The sequence below is a fragment of the Rhinolophus sinicus genome, chromosome 17, assembly GCF_057876585.1.
Source record: "Rhinolophus sinicus isolate RSI-liver-muscle chromosome 17, RSI-T2T, whole genome shotgun sequence".
Classification (NCBI taxonomy): domain Eukaryota; kingdom Metazoa; phylum Chordata; class Mammalia; order Chiroptera; family Rhinolophidae; genus Rhinolophus; species Rhinolophus sinicus.
In genome coordinates, this window is record NC_142517.1 from 114,995,545 (window position 1) to 115,017,397 (window position 21,853).

Genomic DNA, 21,853 nt, shown 5'->3' on the forward strand with positions numbered 1-21,853 from the left:
CTGGGTATAGAAAGGCTTCTGCCCCATACCTACAAGGTTTATGTCTCCCCCTTTCAGGACTATATTCTAGGGGTAGACATGCTACACGGCCTCAGCTTACAGACCTTGGTAGGAGAGTTCTGTCTCCGGATCCGGGTGGTGAAAGCGGTGACACGCGGGCATGCTCACCACCCTCCACAAGAGTTGCCACAGCCCTGGCGCATGGTTACAGTGCAACAGTACCGCCTGCCAGGAGGGCAGGAGGAGATTGGTCGTACAATATTGGAATTGGAGAAGGAACATATTGTGAGGCCAACGCACAGTCCCTTTAACTCCCCAGTATGGCCTGTCAAGAAGCCAGATGGGACCCAGCAAATGACTGTGGACTATAGGGAGTTAAATAAGGTGACGCCACCCTTGCACGCTGCAGTGCCTTCAATTCACGATTTGATGGATCGTCTGACTGCCCGCCTGGGAACGTATCACTATGTAGTGGACTTGGCAAATGCTTTTTTCTCCATAGACATTGCACCCGAGCGTCAAGAGCAGTTTGCTTTTACTTGGGATGGGTGTCAGTGGACTTTTCAAGTCCTTCCGCAAGGATACTTGCACAGCCCCACTATCTGCCACGGGCTTGTGGCCCAGGATTTGGCACAGTGGGATCACCCGTCCTCTGTGGCCTTGTTTCATTATGTTGATTATATTTTACTAACATCTGATTCCCTTTCAGATTTAGAGCAAGGAGCTCCCTCTCTTCTCCACCACCTGAAGTCACGTGGCTGGATGGTGAATGAGGAAAAGTTCCAAGGCCCTGGCTTATCCATCAAGTTTTTGGGTGTTCTGTGGTCGGGTAAGACAAAGGTCATACCTGAGGTGATTATTGACAAAATACAAGCCTTTCCCCGGCCGATCAAGGTCTCTCAACTGCAGACGTATTTGGGTCTGTTGGGGTATTGGCGGGCATTTGTACCCCATTTAGCACAAATGGCAAGGCCCTTGAGAACATGATAAAAAAGGGGGACTCATGGGATTGGACAGAGGCTATAGAGCAAGCCTTCATTGCCATGAAACGGGCAGTGCAGCAGGCACAGGCTCTGCAAGTAGTGGACCCCAGCCGCCCATTTGAACTTGATGTTCACGTAACCCAAGAGGGGTATGGATGGGGCCTCTGGCAATGGCAGGAGTGTCTCCGGTTGCCAGTGGGATTTTGGTCCCAATTGTGGAAAGGAGCGGAAGTCCACTACTCTCTAATAGAGAAACAACTGGCTGCTGTGTACGCAGCCGTAGTGGCCACAGAAGCCATCATAGGAACGGCACGGGTGTTGGTTCAAACAAACTATCCTGTCCAGGAGTGAGTCCGTATGTGGACCTAGGGACCCAAAATGGGGGTGGCACAGACCACCACCCTTGCCAAGTGGGGTGCCTACTTGGAGCAACGTAGCACCCTTAGTTCAAGCCCTTTGAGCACAGAGCTACAACAGGTCCTGGGGCCTGTGGAGCTTATAGCCCAGGCTGAGCCAAGTGCTCTGCCTAGAGGGGAGGACTTCGAGCCCTTGCCCTATAAAGAATGACAGCCCCTAGTATCTGAGAATGCCTGGTTTACTGATGATTCTAGCTGAGGAGCTGCAGCCATTTGGACCTCTATTGGTGTGCAGCCCAAAACAGACACCATTTGGTTTGATACTGGAATGGGCCAGAGTAGCCAGTGGGCTGAGCTACGGGCTGTGTGGATGATAACCAGCCACGAGCCCAGGCCCCTAGTTATTTGCACTGACAGCTGGGCAGTGTTCCAGGGCCTAACGTGGCTCCCTACATGGAAACACCAAAACTGGTTGGTAGGACACCGTCCACTGTGGAGTCAAGCCATGTGGCAGGACTTCTGAGACCTAGGGCAGAGAAAGGAGGTGACCCTAATGCATGTCACAGTTCACTCCCCCTTAGTGTCCCCAGGTAATGATGAAGCAGATGCCCTAGCACAGGTCCGATGGTTAGAACAGGCCCCTGCTACTGATGTGGCCCATTGGCTGCATAGGAAATTGCAGCACGCTGGAAGCTGAACCACGTGGCAGGTGAGCAGATGCTGGGGCCTGCCTTTGAAATAGCAGGAGATAGCAGATGTCTGTTATGACTGTGCCGTCTGTGCCCAGGTCAGCCCCCAAAGGCAGAGGCTCCCCTGGGAGATACAACAAATTACATGAGGAAGGGTGCCCCTCACTCTCTGGCAAGTGGATTACATTTGCCCTCTGCCTAAGGCCCACAATGCGATGTATGCGTTCACAGCAGTGGACACGGCTACGGGGTTGATGTGTGCTTGGCCGACTCTAGCTGCAGATCAGCGGCATACAGTGGCCGCCCTTACACGGCTGTGCACCCTCTATGGGTGCCCCCAAGTCATTGAAAGTGACAGGGGTACCCATTTTACGGGGCGAGAAGTGCAGCGCTGGGCTGCCAGGATGGACGTGCAATGGTTGTTTCATGCTCCGTATAACCCACAAGCAGCTGGCATGATTGAACGCTACAATGGCCTTTTGAAGCAAGGCCTCCGGGAGTCAAAACACCCTCCCATGATACACAACTGGGCCTCGCATCTGTGGGACGTCCTGAGAGTCCTGAATGAGAGACCACGGAAGGGAGGGCCCGCACCAGTAGAAGCTCTGCTACATGGAATGGCCACTCCCAGTCAATTACAAGTTACCACAAGTGAGACTCTGTTAAAGCCAGGCTATGGCAGAAATGGAAACATTTTGCTGCCAGCACCCACATACTTGAAAGCAGGGGAACAGCAGCAATGGACTTGGCTCTGGCAGGATAAAAACCCTCACTGTCGGTGGTTGCGCCTGATAGCCCCATCGGAGGCTGATTTGATTCATGATTTGCAAGTGATACCAGGGGTGGTGGCCGAGTGGCCACCGCAAGTAACTCTAGTATACGGAGGTCCTGATGTCAGGACAATTTTGCAGGGAACCTATGTGCTCTCACTATGGCCTATTATGGGGTCCCCTGTTCTGTTACATGTTGAAACTATACAAGGGACCCCAAGCACTGCCATAAAGGTCTGGTACCACAAACCAGGAAAGGTGCCAGTGGCAGCAACCCTCCTTTCCCAGGACAAAAAGCTAGCATGTATCCTCCCAGATGGAAGGGATTTGCCATTGTTGGTTCCTAAGACTGCTATTTCTTTCTGCCCATAGGTATACAGCACAGGGCCCCTCACAGAAGACGCTTGTCATATGTAGATTGTGAGGCGAGACCCTGGAGGGGTGGAGTGTGGGGACAGAGTCCCAGAGAGTAGTTTCCAGGCTCTCGGCTTCACGTGGGGAGGTCCTGCCTCAGGCGGTGAATGGCCATCGGCTGTGATTGGTTGGCCGTAAGCTGTAACCAGTTAGCCAATTGGCTACTCATGTAACTGCTGGGACAGCGTTGATTGGTTGGTTGTTTGGCCGGCAGAAGAACTAGACGGCAGACTGTGGATCGTGTGGATCCTACTGCATGTGTCTCACCTGGCCACCAGCAAGAATATAGTCGTATAACTCCCCTAATTCATGGCTCCGTGGGTGTTCCTTTTTGGCCTTACCATATCCTGTGTTCTTATGGGGGAAGCAGGACCAGAGCCCCCCCATGACACCCTGCAGGACATATTCTCATTGCTCTAAAAAGTATATTAAATCTCCGTGAATGTGTATATGTGTGTTTGGGCATATTTCCACATTCCACATAGACTGTTATAACAATTAAACTGAGTTTTCTATGGGAAATTCACACAAACTTGACTAATAATTTTTTGTATAAAGCAATTTTATCAAATATCATACTAAGAATTATCCGTTGACATTACTATCTTAACAACTCCTCAAAGTAAAAGAACCCAGAGTATGAGAACATAGCACATGATGAAAAGAATAAAAAAAAAAATTACTATTAAAGATTACTCTGTGAGTAAAAATAAATGGACTTTTGATTTTTTTTCAATATTGAAATTTAGTAGATTGTAAATGTTCTCACCACACAAACAAGATATGGTAACTATGTGAGGTCATGGATGTGTTCACTAACCTTATTGTGGTAATAATTTCACAATATATATGTGTATCAAATTATCACATTGTACACGTTAAACTTACATAGTATTATATGCCATTATATCTCAATAAAACTGTAAACAAGAATTGACAGTTAAACAAGAAAGTTAAATTTTAAATGTTCCATGGCAGCTATCAAAGTAACATGAAATAAAAAGTACTTTTCCTTTATTACCCTGAGCTTCTTAGGATGGTCAGTTATCATATCAGAATTTTAAGCCATTATGTTACTTTGACCCAAATCAGAAAATATTAGTTCTAAAATTGTATCAGTTAAAAGTGGATATACAAATATATTTTCATATGACATAGTAAGCAAAGAGTGTGTGGCTATTTTGGATATTTTATTACAATTCCAATATAAATATAAATATATGGGAATAAAAAGCATGAAATAGTTGTGAAACATTTGCAAAATAGACATAGTAGTTATATTTTGCTGAGAAATGGGAATATTTGATGGTAGTTGAAAGCATTTACTTAAGTTAAAAATATTAAAGAAAAACAATAAACAGAGACACAGACCTTACACTTTCACAAATATTAACTCAAAATGGATCATAATCGTCTTAGAAGTGAAACACAAAAGTATAAATCTTCTGGAAGATAACACAGAAGAAAACTTATGTGACCTTGAGTTGGACAATCAGTTTTTAGATAACATCAAAAGTGTAACACATGAATGAACAAACTGATCAGACTGACTTCATTAAAATTATAAACTTTTGCTCTGTGGAAGAATGTCAGGAGAATGAAAAGGGAAGTCACAGACTGATAGAAAAGATTGATAAAAGACATATCTGATAAAGGAATTTTATCCAAAATATACAAAAATAACTCTTCAAACTCAGTAAACAAATGAAAAACCCAATGAACAATGGGTGAAAGAGTTGAACAGACACCTCACAAATGAAGATATACTTATGACAAATAAGCACATAAAAAGAAGCCCAGCATCAATGTCATTACAGAATTGTAAATTATGAGATACCATTACATACCTATTAGAATGCCCGAAACCCAAAACATTGGCAACACTTAATGCTGGAGAGGATATGGAGCTGAGGAATTGTCTTTCATTCCTGGTGAGAATGCAAAATTGTACATTCACTTTTGGAACAGAGTGTGGCAGTTTCTAATAAAGTTAAACCTAGTCTCTACTATACAATCTAGCGATTGCATTCCTTGGTATTTACTCAATTGATTCGAAAACTTATGTTCACACAAAGCCTGCACAAGATGTTTATAGTAGCATTCATATTTGCAAACACTTGGAAGTAACCAAGTGTCCTTCAAAAGATGAGTGAATAAACTGTTTACATCCATACAATGCAATATTATCCTGGATTTTTAAATTTTTAAAATGAGCTATCAAGCCATAAAAAGGCATGAAAACAACTTAAATGCATATTTTAAGTGAAAGAAGCCAGTCTAAAAAGGCTACTTACTATATCATTCTACCTATCTTTCTGGAAAAGGTAAAATTATTGTCAGTAAAAAGATGAGTGGCTACCTGGAGTTCAGGATAGGAAAGCAAGAGGGCAGAGGTTGAACAGACAGAGCATAGGAGATTTTTAGGGCAGTGAAACTACTCTGTATGATAATGGAAGGCTAGACATTACACAAGATGACATTATGCATTAGGTAAAACCCATAGAGCTGTACAGCACAAAGAATGACGGCTAATGTAAACTAGTTTGGACGTTAGCTAGTAGTAATGTATCATTCTTTAATAGTGCAAAATATACCACGCTAAAGTAACATAACAGCAGAAACAGTGTGTGGGATGATGAGAGGGGTTATATGGGAACTCTTTCGACTTTCTGCTCAATTATTCTGAAATTATATCTGCTCTAAGAAGTCTACTAGAAAGAAAAATTACGTTACTGTGTCCATATATCTCTAATTTGATGTGTGCACACATTAAGTTTCAAGGCAGGTTTACCTATAGAAATGCAAAATGGATACAATAATAATTTCCTTATTTGGGATTGTATGTGTTTTCATGTATTACTTGTGTTATTTGAACAGCTAGACTATTGTCTCCCCACCACCACCCTGCTGGTCACAGATGTTAGTTACTCTTTTATGTTGATGCTGGCTCCATTTTGTAGTATCTGTTATATTACACAGCTGTGAAAGCCACAGTTGTGTGTGTGAACCTTTACTTCTCTTGGCAGCTTGATTTTAAAGGGACACGTCTGAAGGGGCATTGCACTCCCTAACCTCCCTCCATCCCGCCGTATCCCAAGTCTTTCCCTGTGTGTTAAAAAGAAATCCAAACACTCCAGATAGAACAGAAATAGTAAAATAAGGATCATACACATATTATATAGATTTCATGATTCTTAACCAGTTACCATATTTGCTTGTCTAATTGTTTTGCTTAATTTAAAAAAGTAAATTACAAAAACATGATTTCATAATTATAAACATATTAGTATACATCTTTAAAAAAATAACAATTTCCTACATCATCCAAATATTATCGCACTTTCCAAGGGAATGGTTAATTTTCCTTAATATTTCTAGTATCTAGTCCATATTCATGTTTCCCCAATTGTCTCTTGCTGCTGTAGTTTTTCCAACCAGGATCCGATCGAGAACCACCTTTGCAAATGTGTTGTTAGGCACTCAAGTTAAAATCCAACTCCAAACCTCTGGGGACCTACTTAAAGTCTCCAAAGGTCAGGTCCAATTGTCAAGTCCGCCGCTCGCCAACGAAACGGAAACGCTTCAAATATTACTTCCTGGTCTCAAGGTTCCATGGGAAACGTAGTCTTCAAAGTGTGTGCTTACCGTTCAGCCCTCTGGGAACGGGTCTCACTCTGCGCATGAGCGCGCTAGTCCCGCCTCCTCCCGTCGGCCTCTACAGAGGGAGACACAGAGTCTCCTAATGGTTTGGTGTTTGCAGGAGCGGCGGCCGCGGAACCGGGGTGAGTGCACTGGGCCCCTGCGGTCAGGTCGGCTGGTGTCTGGGTCACGGGAGGGGCAATCCCGGGGACCTCCAGTGTGTCCTCCCCTCCCCCTGCCCCGTGTGCGTGCGGGGTGGGCCCGGGCGGACCCGGCGGCGCAGTGGGGCTGAGCCCCGGTCAGGAGAAGGTGCTCGGTGCGGCGGGTGTGGGGGCTGCAGACGGCGGGAGGGGAATGCACCTTTATGACGTTCACATTAAACTTGAGGCTACTAATAGGGCATCGCATTGTGACTCTGAGAATTAGATAAGGTGTGATGTGCAATAAATACATTTTGTCAAATGCTTGTAATCACTGTGTAAAGTGCTACCAAAAGACACTTTGTTCCCTTCGTTTGTTTCATTTAACCGTCACAACAAGCCTACTTGTCAGTATAAACATGCCGTTTCCCACAGTGAAAGGACTTTCATGGGGTGAAATGATGTACCCCGAGGGCACAAGCTGGTAGGTGAGAGAGGTAGGACCAAAATACAGATTTTAACTACCCATCTCTTGCTCTTCCTAATATCCTCCCTGCCCCAAACCCAGAGCTCCAACCTTTGGGGCACTTAGCAGAGTAGCCTGTCCTCAAATTCCCAGAGACATCATTGTGAAGTAAATGCGGATAGAATCTTGCCACGTGGTAAACATATCCTGGGATGTGTGGGTTTTCTCCAGAGCCCCTGGGTGGGACTGTGAGGCTCTCGTGCCTTCCTGCACTGTCCAGGCTGCCTCCATCCTCAGAGGCCCAGTCTGACAAACCAATGCAGTGCTGGCCGGTAGCAAGGTAATGCAAATGTAATATAAAAATATAATTTAGAAATGTTCAGTAACAAACAGTACAAAGAAGAGATGAAGCTGATTTTACTGATTCACTTAATGCAGTGCATTCAAAGTACTATTTTGACTCGTGGCACTAGCCACACTTCCGGTGGAGCAGCTGCGTGCAGGGAATGGGTACAGTGCTGCACAGTCCAGTTTTCGCGAATTCCAAAAGGGTCAGGTTTAGGTGTTAGATGAAGGTTTTAAATGAAGTGAGTTTGTTTCTCAGGCTCAGGTCCCTGCCCCTGGGAGCAAAGTAACTCTTTTAAGTCAGGAAGAGGGAGGTGCCCCAGGAATAACTGCCCCTTGGGGGAACAGCTGTGCTGACAGACTTCTCACCAGAGCTGTAGAGTAGAGGCAGAAGTGTCTAGAAGGAGTAGGTCCTGATTTGCTCCACCAGAAGCAGTGCTTGATCCCCGAGGGAAGCCTGAGTCAGACTCGGGGTGTCACCACACCCAGAAGCCATCACAGACTGTGACGGTGGATACTGTGGACCAACTTGCAGAAGGTGGTATGTGGGGTTGAGAGGGATGAGTACCTGTCAGGCTGCACAGGAAAAGGCACCTGATTGGATGGCTGGTGAGGACTGATGTCCAGGGAAGGTGTAAGCAGCCAATGCTGACGAAATCCTAAACAGCACCTTGTTTCCTTTGTTCTGCCCTCACGCTCTCTGAGCTGGTCTCACACCATGTCCATCACCTCATGTTGTATCTAGAGTTACACTTATGCTCCCTCTTTCCTGAACATAGAGTTAACAGGATGACAGTAGAAGAAGGGTTTTCTGTGTTGGGCACATAGGGAAGCCCCAAAATATTGGGCCTGAAATGAATGATTTTTGTAGTCACCCCAGGCTGAACCCAACAATCAGCACCGGCCTGTTTATTCTCACAGGTAAGTTCCAGACATATCAACAGATGTTTTTTAGAAACCGCAACCAATTTAGAACAAAGAGTTAAAGAATATAATTCTTGGCATAAAGTATCCCACCTTATTTCAGTTTTCTGGGGAAAGTCTAACTCAAAGTGTAAAGACGTTAAGAACTTGATGAACAATCCAGCCAGAGTTGTGTTTTGACATCAGTTTTAATGAAGGTAGGGGGACCTGCGGTGGACCTGAATTTGTTTAACCGATGCTGTTTTACTTACATATTTAATTTTTGTTTGTTTATTTGGTTTAATTAGTCAGAAGGGGGCATAAATTGTGAATTCTTTGATAAAAAGCAGTTGACCTCCCTCGGTGAAAATGCAAGGTGAAGCCCACGTGCTCATATCAGAGATGCACGTGAGCAGGTGGTGCTGCTTCTTCCTGTTCCTTCTCCAGAATATCTGCGGGATGTGCTCCCACAGGGAGGCTTTTCCTCCAATTGTTGTTAGTAGATTTGTAGTCAGGTGAATATAGGAGTTATAAGGAAGATCAGGTTTCTCATGACCCCATTTCACTTTCCCCCTCACCAGTGGAACCTTCAGTTTTTCATCTTCCAGGAGCAGCAGAAAATGAACATGGTTCAGGTGAGTTCAGTTCTTAATACCCTGTTTATTAGTGGAAATTATAAAGGCTTAAGTGTCTCTATGTTAACATGGAAAAGTAGAAATAGAGATGGGTGAGATGCATTCAGAGAATTTGTAGAAAAAGAGATGAACAGCAGAGCAAAGGGGGCATGTGGATGTATGCAGATGCTGTGATCCTACAAATTTACCAAATTGGAGCTCCAAATTTATTTCTGAGATTTCATGTTTCATGTCTGTGCCAGTGTCAGAAAATACTTCTTTAAATGCTGACATTGGTGAGAAGATAAAAGCAACTCTCTCATTGTAGAATGTAAAGACAATAAAAGATAAAAAATATCTTTGTAGATTTCAAGTAGGTGATTCAGTTAACAAATTTCTAGTAATAACCCTAAAATAATACAGAAATTTGTCTCTACTTGTTCTGCAATAAAAATAGAAGACTTAGTACTAAATAGTATATACTCAGTCAACACTATTTTTCAGAAACTCAAACACAGAGGTTGAATTAAGACATTTTTTAAATTAAAATTTCTTGCGGTAACAGTAGTCAAAAAAACTACGTAGGTTTCAAGTGTACAATTCTGTATTACATCATCTATATAGTGCATTATGTGTTCACCACCCACAGTCAGTTCTCCTTCCATCACCATATATTTGACCTCCTTTCCCTCTTCTACCATTTCCCCTCCTCCCTTACATTCTGGTAACCACTGAACTGTTCTCTGTGTCTGAGTTTTTATTTATTTGTCGTATTCCTTTGTTTCTTTCAGTTATATCCCACACGAGTGAAATCATATGGTTCTCAACTTTTCTGTCTGACTTATTTTGCTTAGCATGATAATCTCTAGATCCATCCACGTTGTCACAAATGGCACTATTTCATCTTTTCTCATGGCAGAGCAGTGTTCCATTGTGTATATGTACCACATCTTTTTTATCCAGTCACCTATCGAAGGACACTTTGGTTGTTTCCATGTCTTGGTCTCCGTAAATAAAGTTACAGTGAACATCGAGGGATATACTTGTATATCTTTAAGGATAATGTTTTCAGATTTTTTGGGTATATACCCAGGAGAGGGATTGCTGGGTCATGTGATAATTGTATTCTTAATTTTTTGAGGAACCTCCACATTGCCTTCTATAGTGGCTGTACCAATTTATATTCCCACCAACAGTGTATGAGGGTTCCTTTTCCTCCACAGCCTTCCATCACTTGTTTTTATTAGTCTTATTGGTGATAGCCATTCTAACTGGTGTGAGGTGAGTCTCACCATGATTTTAATTTGAATTTTCCTAATAGCTAGCTAAGTTTAGCATTTTTTCATATATCTGTTGACCATTTCTATGTCTTAGCAGAAGTTTCTGTTCATGTCCTCTGCCCATTTTTTAATTGGATTGTTTGTCTTTTTGGTGTTGAGTTATATGAGTTCCTTAAACAAGTATATTTTGGATATTAGCCTCTTACTGGAGGCATTGTTTGTAAATATCTCCTCCCATTCGGCTGGTTCCCTCTTTGTTTTGTTGATGGTTTCTTTTGCTGTGCAGAAGCTTTTTAGTTTGATATAGTGCCATTCATTTGTTTTAGCTTTTACTTCCTTTACCTTTGAGGTAAAATTCATAAAATCCTCTTTGAACCCAAGGTCCATAAGTTTAGTACCTATGCTTTCTTCTATGCAGTTTATTGTTTCATGTCTTATGTTTAAGTCTTTGGTCCATTTTGAGTGAATTTTGGTATATGGTGACAGATAGCAGTCTAGTTTCACTTTTGCATGTGGCTTTCCAATTCTTCCAGCACCATTTATTTATTGAAGAGGATGTCTTTTCTCCATTGTATGTTTTGGTTCCTTTGTCAAAAATTATCTGTCCAAATTTTGTGGGTTTATGTCTGGGTTTTCAATTCTATTCCATTGGTCTGTGTGTCAGTTCTTCTGCCAATACCATAGTGTTTTGATTAGTGTTGTTCTGTGGTACAAGCTCAAGTCAGGGAGTGATATGCCTTCAGCATTTTTCTTTTTGCTTAGGAGGGCTTTGGCTATTCAGGGTCTTTTGTGGTTCCATACAAATCTGATGATTTTGTGTTCTATTGCTTTAAAAAAATGCCATGGGGATTTTGATGGGGATTGCATTAAATCTCTATATTGCTTTGGGTAATATGGCCATTTTAACTATTCTTGCAATCCACGAACACGTAATGTGTTTCCATTTCTTTGTGTCTTCTTCAATTTCTTTTAAAAATGTCTTACAGTTTTTAGTGTATAGGTCTTTCACATCCTTTTTAAAGTATATTCCTAGGTATGTTGTCACACAGCAGCCTACCCGTCTGTCCCCTCATACCTACTCCTAAAGAAAGGAGAGTTTGTGAACTGATCCTTTCAGGGACTTTGCTTCACCTTTGTGCTTACACCTTACGTCTCCCTGTTTGGCCCCAAAGGATGGCTGGTTAGTCAATGATGGGTAAGATTCCTCAAGGAAGGAACAATCTAAGCCAGGCACAGTACATAGGGGCCATCAGGAGAACTTACGGTGGGCATAGATCCCCACCTTCCCCCGGCTAAGGAGAGCTTCTGTCTCTGTGGCTGTATTCCTTCCCACAACCTGCTTGGGGAGATATTCAATGATGTGATACCATGAGTTCTCCATCTATTCATATCAGTAAGTTGCAACATAAAGGTTTTGTCTCTTAGGGAGGTACATACAATTACTAAGACATCCTGTGACTTTCGGTTCCAGCTGCTTGCAGACAATGGTGATTGGTTTGAATCAGTTTCCTAGTATAATGTATGAAATTTACAGACCATGGAGAAAACAATGTTACTTCCTTGTGTGTACATCAATAAAAGCCAGATGGTCGCCCGATTCGGGGCTCTCAGTCCTTTGAGGCTGTGAGACCCTTGGCCTCTAGTGCATAAATCTCTTGACTTCTGCTTCTTTCTTAACCCTTCGCCGCCCCTTCTTGTTCTCTCACTGCCCGTGTTGCACTGGACGTGACATAGGTATTTTATTCTTTTTGCTGCAATTGCAAAAGAAATTTTGTTTTTATTTTTTTTCTGAGATTTTATTGTTAGTATATAGGAATGCGGTGGATTTTTGTACATTGATTTTGTAGTCAGCAACTTTATTTATTTGTTGTTTCTAATAGCTTTTTGGTGGAATCTTTAGGGTTTTCTATATGAACAATTATGAGATCTGCAAAAAGTAACACTTTAGCTTTTTCATTCCCAATTCAGATGCATTTTATTTCTTTCTCTAGCCTGATGACTCTTGGTAGGACTTCCAATATTATGTTGAAAAGCAGTGGTGAAAGGAGACAATTCTGTCTTGTTCTTGAACATAGAATTAAGAACTTCAGTTTTTCACCATTAATTGTGATGTTAGCTGAGGGTTTGTCATATATTGCCTTTATTACGTTAAGGTATTTTCCTTCTATACCCATTTTATTAAGTGTTTTAATCATAAATGGATGTTGTATCTTGTCAAATGGTTTTTCTGCATCTACTGATTATAATCATATGATTTTTATCTTTTATTTATGTGGTGTGTCACATTGATCGATTTTCATATATTGAACCGTCCTAGTGCCCCTGAGATAAACCCCACTTGATCGTGATGTATAATCTTTTTAATGCATCATTGTATTTGACTTACTAGAATTTTGTTAGGATTTTTGCATCTGTATTCATCAGAGATACTGGTTTGTAGTTTTTTTGTGTGTGTGTTATCCTTACCAGGTTTAGGTGTCAGGGTTAGGGTTTATGGGCAGGAATTCCCGCCCATTCTCAGGAATTTTTTTTGCTTTCCTGTTCCCAAATCCCGAGATATAACCTGTTTTCTGTTCTCCATAATGAATCTTTTCCACAAAGTGATGGCTGATACTACCAGCCACCTGGGTTCAAGGAGCTGATTTTCCCGCTTTCCCGACAAAGTTTTCTTGGGATTCGGGAATGGAAAAGCAAAACAATTCCCGAGATTAGGCGGGAATTCCTGCTCGAAAACCCTAATCAGGGTAATGTTGGCCTCATAAAATGAGTTAGGGAGTATTATCTTTTTCAGTTTTTTGGAAGAGTTTAAGTAGGACAGGTATTAGACCTCTTTGAATGTTTGGTAGAATTCACTAATGAAGCCATCTGGTCCCAGACTTTTGGTTTGGGGAAGGTTTTGGATGACTTATTCAAAATCCTTACTCTTTATCGGTCTATTTAGGTTTTCCACTTCTCCATGATTCAGGCTGAGAAGGCTGTATATTTCTAACAACTTGTCCATTTCTTCTAGGTTATTGAATTTGGTAGTATATAGTCCTTCATTGTAGTCTTGGATGATCCTCTGTATTTCTGTGGCATCCGTGGTAACCCCTTTTTCATTTCTGATTTTGTTTATTTGTGTCTTTTCTCTTTTTATCTTAGTGAGTCTAACCAGGGGTTTGTCAATTTTATTAATCTTTTCAAACGACCAACTCTTTGTTGCATTTATGTTTTCTATTGTCTTTTTGTTCCCTATTTTATTTAGTTCTGCTCTGATTTTTATTATTTCCTTCCTTCTGCTGACTTTGGGTTTCATTTGTTCTTCTTTTTCTAGTTCTTTAAGGTATAACATGAGTAATGATATAAATTTCCTTCTTGAAACTGCTTTCCCTGCATCCTAAAAATTTTTGTAGGATATATTTTCATTCTTATTTGTTTCTATGTATCTTTTGATCTCCTCTTGTTTCTTTTTGACCCAGTTCTTTAAAAGTATGTTGTTTAATCTCCACATATTTATGGTTTTTCCTGCTTTCTTTTTGCAGTTGATATCCAATTTCAAAGCCTTGTGATTAGAGAATATGCTTGGTATGATTTCAATCTTCTTAAATTTGCTGGGGCTAGTTTTATGTCCAAATATATGTCTATCTTTTAGAATGTTCTGTGTACACTGGAGAAGAGTGTATAGTATGGTATTGTGGGATAAAGTACTCTATATGTGTCAGTTCTGTCCATTTTGTTTAATGTGTCATTTAGGGCTGATATTTCCTTATTTATTTTCTGTTTGGATGATCTATTCATAACTGTCAATAATTTTTTTAGATCCCCTACTCTAATTTTCTTTTGGTAAATTTCTCCCTTTAGTCCTGATACTAGTTGCTTTGTATCTCCCTGATTGGGGGCATATATATTGATGAGTGTTATATCTTCCTGTTGTATTGTCCCCTTTTTCATTATGAAATGTCTGTCCATCGTTGTCTCTTGTTACCTTTTTTATCATGAGGTCTGTTTCATATGACATAAGTATGACTACACCTGATTTTCTCTGAATTCCATTTGCTTGGAGTATCAATTTCCGCTCTTTCACTTTCAGTCTATATTTGTCCTTATAGCTGAGATGGGTGTCTTGGAGGCAGCATATGGTTGGGTTAAGTTTTTGATCCAGTCTGCTACTCTGTGCCTTTTTATTGGTGAATTCAATCCATTTACATTTAGAGTGATTATTGATATATGAATATTTCCTACGATTCTGTCTTTTGTTTTCTGGTAGGTCGGTGTCTCCATTGTTTCTTTGCCTTTTTGTTGCTGTCTGTTATTTTAGTGTGGTGATAAATTCTGTGATTTTCCCTCTGTTTCTTCTTTTTGTATGTTATATATCTGAGGTCCAGATTTATTTATTTATTTATTTTTGATTGGTTACCATTAGTTTTAAGTAACATAAAGTTTTTATATATATGTGTGTGTGTGTATATATATATATATATATATATATATATATATATATATATATATGTCTTTTTTCTTCAGCATACTTCTTGTCTCCAATCCCCTTTGCAGATTCAGACCTTTACTCTCTCCCCTTACATGTTTTTGTTGTCATAAGTTATCCCTACTTATGCTGTGAGTTGATTTGTGAGTTGTAGTAGCAAGTTGACTTTCTTCTGTTTGCTTTTTTTAAATGATTTTTTTCTTCTTTACATTTATGTTATGTTTAAGTGTGTAGTGCCCTATTTTGTATAGGCATTACCATTTCCTGCTTCTGTCTGTCAGTTCATAATACTGCTCATGGTTTTGTATTCCTTTGATTTTTGTTTCAGATCAAATAGCTCCTTCTGTATTTTCTGTAATGCAAGTTGTGTGTTAGAAAACTCCCTCAGATTTTCTATGTCTGGAAAGGTCTTTATTCCTCCTTCATAGCTAAAGGATATCTTTGCTGGATATATTATTCTTGGCTCATAATTTCTCTCTTTCAATAGTTTGAATATTTGATTCCACTCCCTCCTGCCTTGTAGAGTTTCTGCTGAAAAATGTGATGATAATCTAATGGATTTCCTTTGTAGGTAACTGTCTTTTCTTCCCTGGTTGCCTTGAGAATTCTTTCTTTGTCGTTAAGTTTTATAGCTTCAATACAATGTGCCTTCGAGAAGGCCTGTTGGGATTGAGGTAATTAGGTATTCTATTTGCCTCTTGGATTTCAGGATCCAGTTCTTTCCACAGATTTGGAAAGTTCTTGTCAACTATTTTTTTTAATGTACTCTGTTCCCTTCTCCCTCTCTTCTCCTTCTGGTACACCCATTATTCTTATGTTGCTCTTTCTGATGGAATCAGAAAGTTCTTGTAGAGTTCTTTCATTTCTTTTAACTCTCAAGCTAAGATATTTTTTTGATGAATCAACTGAATAGTTTTTAAATTAGTCTGTGTAAATATTTCAAGTACCTGTGGTAGTCAGGTTGCTCAATAGACAGTTTAAAACTCTATTCTCTTTCAAATATTTCAACACTTCCCATTCATACTTCAAACCTGTGCATTGTGCCTTGTTTTCTCTCCCCACTTGCCTGTGATCTTGTGATCAGAGTTGATTATAATCAAATCCATCGGGCCTTGTCTAATCCTTTTCCTTACTTGACTTTTCTGTATCACTTGCCTCTACTTCTCATTCTTGTCCATCTGGAAGGTTTCTCTGTTAGTGTCTGTGACACCTTCCTCTTGTTCTGCCCTCCCCCTGCTGCTATGTTCATGGAGTCATCTTCTCTCCCTTATCCTTTCACACGGCTCATCCCCAGTTACCATCCTTGGCCCCTTAATCTTCTCTATTGCCCTGTAATAACTTCATTCTCCCTCTTTAAAAAACAAACAAACAGAAAAACAAAACAAAAACAGCTTTATTAAGATTCTATTCATGTACCATGCCGTCCACCCATTTAAAGTGTAAAATACAATGATTTTTTAAGTGTATACCCACAAATATGTGCAAACATCGCCACAGTCAATGTAAAGCATTTTTATCACCTTAAAAAGTAACTTTGTAAACTTAACTATACTGCCTCATCATCACGTTTGCCCCTCCCAAGCAACCATAGATTTGCTGAACTACTTTCTATATTATTTCGTGTAGGGAAGTTTTACCTTAGACACATTCATTGTGTTTGTGTTTATTGTGCAAGGTTTTAATTTTTACATTTTTGCTGGGTATAGAATTCTTGGTTGAGGAGAATTCTTCCTCTGTTAAAGTTGACATCCCTTTCAGTACTTCGAATATGTCATCTCACTGCCTCCTGTCCTCCATGATTTCTGACTAGTCTTCACTTGTTACTGCTTTTATACATGATGAGTCACTTTTTCTTGCTGTTTTTAAGATTTTAAATAAAATAACGTGGCAACTTTCGAAATCAGAATTACTCCTCTCCATAGGGGTCATTCTTGAAATTTCTTTAGTGACTTTTCTGAACTAATTCCATGAGCCTCTATTTGTTGTGCTCTGTAGCAGTTGAAGTCTCTTCAGAAATTTTCTTCAATGCCTGGAATCAGTAAGTTTCCCAGTCTTTGCTCTCTGCATGTCAGCGCATTCCTTCAACGGTCAGTCAGGCACTTTTTAAGTCTGCAGTAGCCTTCACTTTCTTCTTATGCCAAAGCTCATGGTCCCTAAAGGTGACAGCTTAGGGCCATCTCACATGTTTCCTGAGCATGGTCTCGGCCCTGGGTATGCACAGCTCTATGCATGTGTGTAGCTTTGTAGATACCCACAAATATATGAGAGCTTTTCAAAATCTTTAACATCCCATTCCCCAGTAGTTCCTTTTAAGCTTATTGATCATGACATTGATTCCTCCTGCTATTATCCAGCATCTCAGGTAGCCACTAAGTTAAACAAATGACTTTAAATGTTTTGACAAATGCTTGTGAGAAGAAGGCTTTTTACACATACTATGTTACACACACCAACTTAGCTCAGGTTACATATACCAACTTAGCTCAAATATTATAAAGACATCCTTGTAAGAGGGATCTTTCAGAGAACTGTCAACAGGCGAAGTGATGCCAGTTTTCTGGGAGTGAGGCTTTGATGGAACTCAAACCCAGCTCTGCCCCTCCTGTAGTTGCCAGGCTGATGGCTGCAGACCGTTGGTTCTCAAACTACCTCAAAGTTGAAGAGGGGGAGTGATTGGAACAGGGTGAATTAAAAAGATACAGTATCATTGTTTTTATTGTGATTTGGCCATTTTTCTTGCATGTTTCCACAGGTTACCTTTGTTAACTTTTATAAGTATTTTTCAGGTTTTTTTTTTCATTGTTTTTGTGGAGGAGAGAGTTTCTGGTATCCCTAGTTCATCATTTTCACATCCATCACTTATCAGCATAATTTCTCTTCATCCAACTGATTTTTATTATACCAGATATTAAAGAGATTGGCAGAAATTTTAAAAAGCAAACCTTTTATTCTTTCATTAATTTTTTGGTCTTTTGGAAAATATAGTTCAATTTTCTTTATTGTTTTAGATCAAAGTAAATTTAATGAGATGTGTTTCTGTTTTTTTACTCATTTGTTTTAGTTCCCCACTTATTAGCACTGAGCTGCACAGATAGAAGGTATTCACTCAGTAATTCTGAAGATGTAAATGAACATATAATTGGATACATAACACTGGAAAAAAACTTGTTTCTCTTATCTCTTCATCTAGCTTTATTTTATTTTATTTCATTGTGATAAGAACACTTGACATGAGATCTATTCTCTTACAAATTTTTACATGTCCAATTCAGTATTGTTAACTAGCGGATCAAGGTTGTACAGCATTTCTCTAGAAATTAATATTTTGCTCAAGTGAAACTTTATATTTATTGAATGGAAGCTCCCCACTTCTCCCTTCTCCCAGCCCCTTTGAAGTCTGTTGGTTTGGAAACTTTCCCTTTCTCAGTTTCCAAGACTCTGACCTCTCACGGTTCTGTTATGACCTTTTAGAAAAGTTCTTCTCTGGCTTTGTGAGCTGTACGTTTTCTGCCCACCTCTTTAATATCCACAGTCCCTCCAACGCTGGTTTTGGTACTTTGCTTTCCGCCATCCCAGTGTACTCAAGGTGCTGTCTGATGGCCTCTGATACCTTCAGTTACCACCCAAATCGCTCCTAACTCCTTAATGCTTGTCTTCATCCTGGACCCCCCTCTGTGTTCTACACCCGTGTGTGTGCTAGTTTAAGGGACAGTTCCAGCTTCCTGTTCCACAGACATTCGGAAGCATCAAGACCAGATCTGTCTCACTAAAAATTCTACCACTGTTTTTTCATTTTATGTCCCCATATCAGTCTTTGCCCCCAGCATTGAAGAAGCTGCTCATGTTGCTTGACTGGGTAGCTGTATAAGAAAGTAGTTACCACATTGGGTGCTGCCTCTGCTCTGTGGTTCCATCCCTACCTTATATCCACTGCTGTTACTTCACTGTATACAGTTGTCTTATACAAGTTCTGTGATTCCAAGGCCTTGGTAAGTTGTGCTTTGCTCTTCATAAGCTCTAGATTTATATATTGTATGTTCATTTAGACAGAAGTTCAGTCGTGTATGTTATCTCCTGAGCTTCCATGTACCCCTTCCATGGCTCCCATCATTGTTGGTAGTGGTTTCCATGGAGGGATTGAAAGTGCTGGAATTCTCTAGGGTCGTCCCTTGGGATGTAGAAGAAGAATTGTAGGAACTCTCTGTACAATGAAATTTTTTTCTTTGTTTTAAAAATTTACAATTCATAAATATATATAAATTAAGTATGTTACATTAAAAAACTTTCTAATTACTGTTGGGGGGAATGCAGACTGGTGCAGCCGCTATGGAAGGCAGTGTGGAGTTTCCTCAAAATATTACGAATAGAATTACCATATGACCCAGCAATCCCTCTCCTGGGTATCTACCCAAAAAATCTGAAAACATTTATATATAAAGACACGTGTGCTCCAATGTTCATTGCAGCTTTGTTCACAGTGGCCAAGACATACACACAACCAAAATGTCCTTCGATAGATGAATGGATAAAGAAATTGTGGTATATATACACAATGGAATACTGTTCGGTGGTAAGAAAAGATGAAATAGGACCATTTGTGACAACATGGATGTATCTTGAGATTATAATGCTAAGCGAAATAAGTCAGACAGAAAAAGCAGAGAACCATATGATTTCACCGATATGTGGTATGTAAACCAAAAACAACAAAAGAACAAGACAAACAAATGAGAAACAAAAGCTCACAGACACAGACAATAGTTTAGTGGTTACCAGAGGGAAGGGGGGAGGGGTGTCGTAGAAGAGGGTAAAGGGGATCAAATATATGGTGATGGAGGGAGAACTGACTCTGGGTAGTGAACACACAATGGGATTTATAGAGGATGTAATACAGAATTGTACACCTGAAATCTATGTAACTTTACTAACAATTGTCACCCCAATAAGCTTTAATAAAAATAAAAAATTAAAAAAAAAGCTTTTTAACTAATTGAGAAACTCCCAAGTTTAAGACAAATTAATTAAAAAATAGACATGCTTTTATATGTATTTGTTTTGGAGCCTAAGTGTAAACAGGAAAATAGTAGTTCTCAAAGTTATTTGCTCTGTCACCTAATTCTGAACTTTTGAACAAAATGTGTTACCACAGAGATCCCTGTCATTCGAAGACGTGACTATAGAGTTCACCCAGGAGGAGTGGCCGTACCTGGGCCCCGCTCAGAGGGCCCTCTACAGAGATGTGATGCTGGAGAACTACAGCCACCTGGTCTCCATGGGTGAGCAGACCTTACCACCTGACTCCCTCTGCAATACAATTCCTTTTTTAAAAATTATCAAATCACATGCACCTAGAGATTAGTGTTATTTAGGCTTTTGATTAAGAGGCCTAGGTAACTGAAACCTCTATAGACACAGAAACAACGTCTGTGTCATTACTTTCCCATTGAAAGGAGCAAATGGTGCTTTCATTTTCCAGTTGCTGCTGCATCTTTCTCCATAATCAGAAACTACAAAACCCATGGATCGGGTCTACATATCCCCTCAATTATTGCGTTCACAGGGTATTGCATTACCAAACCCCAGGTGATCTTCAAGTTGGAGCAAGGGGAAGAACCCTGGTCCTTAGACGAAGAATTCCTAAACCAGAGGTACCCAGGTGAGTGAGCACGGACAGAAGGAATCTCCAGGTCTAGACCTTAAAGGGAAACTCTTCTGACAGTGATTTTCTTTTTAAACAGCTTTATTGAGATGTAATTCGCATATTACACAATTCACCCATTTAAGGTATACAGTTCACTGGCTTTTAATATATTCAAAGATATATGTAAACATCACTACAGTCAGTTTTCTTCACCTCAGAGAGAAACCCCATACCCTTTAGCTGTGTCCTGTCCCCTCCAGCCCTAGCAACCGTTGATTTTTCTGTCTCTATAGATTTGGCAATTCTGTACATTACATATAAGTGGGATTACACACTATGTGTTCTTTTGTGATTGGTTTCTTTCACTTTGCATCACAAAGTTCATATTATAGGATGCGTTAGTACTTACTCCATCGTTTTAATTGCAAAATAATATTTCATTGTCTGGATATACATCATTTTCTGGATATACATCATTTGTATGTCCATTCATCAGTTATTGGACCTTTGGGATTCTACCTTTTGGCTATTGTTGAGTAACGCTGATATAATCATTCATTTACAAGTTTTTCCATGGCTTTGCTTTTGTTTCCCTTGAGGTCCCAGCTAGAAGTGGAATTACTCGTTTCTATGGTAACTCTGTGGCACTCTGTTTTCCTGAGCTGTACCATTTCACATTCCTAATGACAGGACACGAGGGTTCCAATTCCTCCACTCTTCACCAGCACTTATTATCTGACAGTTTTGTTGTTGTTGTTGTTTTTAAATTTTCTTTTGGGAATTTTGGGAAATAGTGTATTTCTCCAGGGCCCATCAGCTCCAAGTCGTTGTCCTTCAATCTAACTGTTGAGAGCGCAGCTTAGCTCCAAGTCCAGTTCAGTTTTCAATCTTTAGTTGCAGGCGACGCAGCCCACCACTCCATGTGGGAATTGAACTGGCAATCTTGTTGTTGAGAGCTCGTGCTTTAACCAGCTGAGCCATCAGGCCGCCCCTCCGGAAGCTCAGCGGTAACTCGACAGCTCCATTGTCTTCAATCTAGTTGTGGAGGGCGCAGCTCACTGGCCCATGTGGGAATCGAACTAGCAACCTTGTTCAGAGCTCACGGTCTAACCAACTGAGCCATCCAGCTGCCCTCTGACATTTTGATT

At 40.5% G+C, this 21,853-nt stretch overlaps 1 protein-coding gene across 1 annotated transcript in view; it reads left to right on the forward strand.

Moving 5' to 3' along the window:
* The first annotated feature begins 6,887 nt into the window (after positions 1–6,887).
* LOC109439108 (uncharacterized) overlaps positions 6,888–21,853 on the forward strand; it is a 36,148-nt gene continuing 21,182 nt past the window's right edge. The window contains 4 exon segments of the mRNA XM_088794413.1: positions 6,888–6,994; positions 9,287–9,340; positions 20,214–20,340; positions 20,541–20,720. Coding sequence (XP_088650539.1) covers positions 9,326–9,340; positions 20,214–20,340; positions 20,541–20,720 — 322 coding nt within the window. The 5' untranslated portion in view covers positions 6,888–6,994; positions 9,287–9,325.